Raw genomic sequence first — 2,512 nt, forward strand, 5'->3', positions numbered from 1 at the left:
TTATTGACATTGCTTGATAATACAGTTGGCCCTCAACTGTATTCTGAACTGGATGTATATGTTAAGCATGTAAAAATGCACTGTGGGTATGACTAGTACCATTAGTATAGCTTATAGCTGAGCTCAGATAGTTACATCATTTTTATGTGATTAAATAATATTATTTTGCTCTTACTTTTGTGATTAACATTATTTTGAAGTCCAAAAATAATAATTTCTTCTTGCAATCACTCTGCCTTGGTGCATGATTCACTTTTGCTCTAAAGGCAAATTTGGAGGAACACATAATAGGGATATTAACAGTGATATGGTCACAAAGACCACCATTTGTACAAAATATGCTCTACCCTAACATTTTTTCATAGATACCTATTCTTATTGAGTATTATATGTATGTAATGATTTTCTTAAGGATATTCAGTTCTGTTTATTTTTTGCAGTATTTTTAATCCTAATTTCTTGTTATTTTCATATGTTTTGTTATTGTAATTAGGCCAGGGTTGTGGATACCCATATTCAGAAATGTTAAGAGCCAACTGTATATTATTCTAGGTAATTAGTATTGTATTGAAATACCTACAAGGCTAAGATTTTACACCCTTTTTTCCTGGCACAGATAAAATTAATTGAAGAACGCATGGAGGAACAGAAGAAGGAACATTCTCGGAAAATGCAGATGCTGATGAGTGACCTAGATGAGGAACGCAAGAAACGAGCTTGTATGGAAGTGGAAATTGAGCGATTAAAAAAGCTTATCAATGCATATGCTCAAGTATAAGATTTATTTCAAATCCTGGTCGGAGAGGATAAGGATAGTTGTCTTTCAGGTTTATGAAATGTCAGCGTTGAAAGTTTTGCAGAACCATGTAGAAATTAAGAATCTTTAAGCATCCTCACTGGAAAGTGTGAGATACTGTATGAAGTACCATGAGAGATGTGACCTTCATTGTGATCCAAAGGTCTTCCTTAAAAGTCAGGTGGATGTCCAGTATCTCTGTCTTTTTTCTCTTTTTCTACCGTTGATATAGAATAAAACCAGTATACAGAGAGTTTGAGTTGTGTGTGTGGCAAGCAAGATATGAACATTGTTTCAGCTATAGAGGATGATTAATGCATGGTCATAAACATGTATTCAGTTATGAAAAACATTAATATCTGTTGAGAAAAGGAATGGGTAACATGTGGTAGGTTTTAGTATTGTCTTCTGTGTATAATATGTGAAGAATGCATGTGCTTTGATAAGGGCAGGATTTCTGTACGAAAGAGAATGCAGTAGGGGAAAGTGATGTTAGACTGTCATTGAATGATTTTGATATAAAAAAATACTAACAGTCCACTAAAGGGTAATATTTGTTATACAAATATGACTGCTTTTCACCATCACATTTCTCTCATGGTGCCAAGAATTACCATGTGTTGGTGCTGTGTAGAACACATCCTAAAGTATTGAGGCTGAAACTGTAACCAAAATTCCAGTTTATAGATGAAGAGAAGGGAATGCAAATAATATTTCAAGTGTAAGGGAAATACAGCTTCAACTTTCAGAAGATACACCTTTATTTTACAGCATAACCAAGACAAAACAAAGGTACCACCCAGAAAATAATTTCTCAACTACAGCTTAGATGATGCAAGCATTTTTAATTCAAGGGATCACTTTTTATCTTTTATTCATGAGTATGTTTGTGTATATCTATGTATATAAAATATGTGGAATCAAATGTGATTTTGCATGTGTATCATAACTATGAGTGAGTGCATAAAATCATACATAGAACACAAACAAAAACCTTGTGTTTATGTATGTGTGTGCTTACATGTTTTATAATTTCATACTATCAGTTTTAAAATTGAGATCATATCAAGATATACTGTAACAATCTTCAGAGCATAATGTTCATATTAGACATAAAAACAAACCTCCATCATTGGTTACTGGTAAATTAACACAAAAAGTGGTGATGAAACTCCAGATTAAGTTATTGGATGTAATATAGTACAATATCTGTGTAATTTAAATATGTAAATGAACAGGGATTTTGCAATAAGAGTTGAGGTAAGATCTATTGTAGATGACTTGCCTTGATATATATTTAGTGCATTCAGTCCATAGAACTTGGATTCGTTTTAGGATGACATTGAGTGTATAAATGCCTGTTAGTGATACCTTACATGGTTGTGGGCCCTCTGGCCAACGCAAGGAAACCGTTGTACATTTATAAAAACTAGAATCATCTGATGGTACTTGAGTTTTATATGGCTTTATGTACAGAAATTGTGCATGGATTGCAGTACTTAAGGATATTGGCAATTGTTACAAGTAAAAAGCAAGGGCTTCACTCCTGCCACTTACAACTTTTTGTACAGATGTTCCAAAATGCCATATCATGTGACATTCTTTTGTAGTATTTTTGTATACCTTCTTTTTGGAAACATTCCTTCTGCATTGTATTGATTAGAAGTGAAGCAGACAAACTAGCATTGTGCTGGTCCTATCTAGGGCTAGTGTAAA

General features: G+C 33.3%; 1 protein-coding gene across 1 annotated transcript in view; it reads left to right on the plus strand.

Moving 5' to 3' along the window:
* The window catches only part of LOC119590612 (SH3 domain-containing kinase-binding protein 1-like), a gene marked incomplete at its 5' end in the record, with an annotated part of 21,139 nt that extends 18,741 nt beyond the window's left edge, over positions 1-2,398 (plus strand). The window contains 1 exon segment of the mRNA XM_037939290.1: positions 617-2,398. Within this exon segment, the coding sequence (XP_037795218.1) occupies positions 617-778 (162 nt within the window).
* Between the last annotated feature and the right edge of the window lie 114 nt (positions 2,399-2,512).

The sequence above is a fragment of the Penaeus monodon genome, chromosome 27 (assembly GCF_015228065.2).
Source record: "Penaeus monodon isolate SGIC_2016 chromosome 27, NSTDA_Pmon_1, whole genome shotgun sequence".
In the NCBI taxonomy this organism is placed as follows: domain Eukaryota; kingdom Metazoa; phylum Arthropoda; class Malacostraca; order Decapoda; family Penaeidae; genus Penaeus; species Penaeus monodon.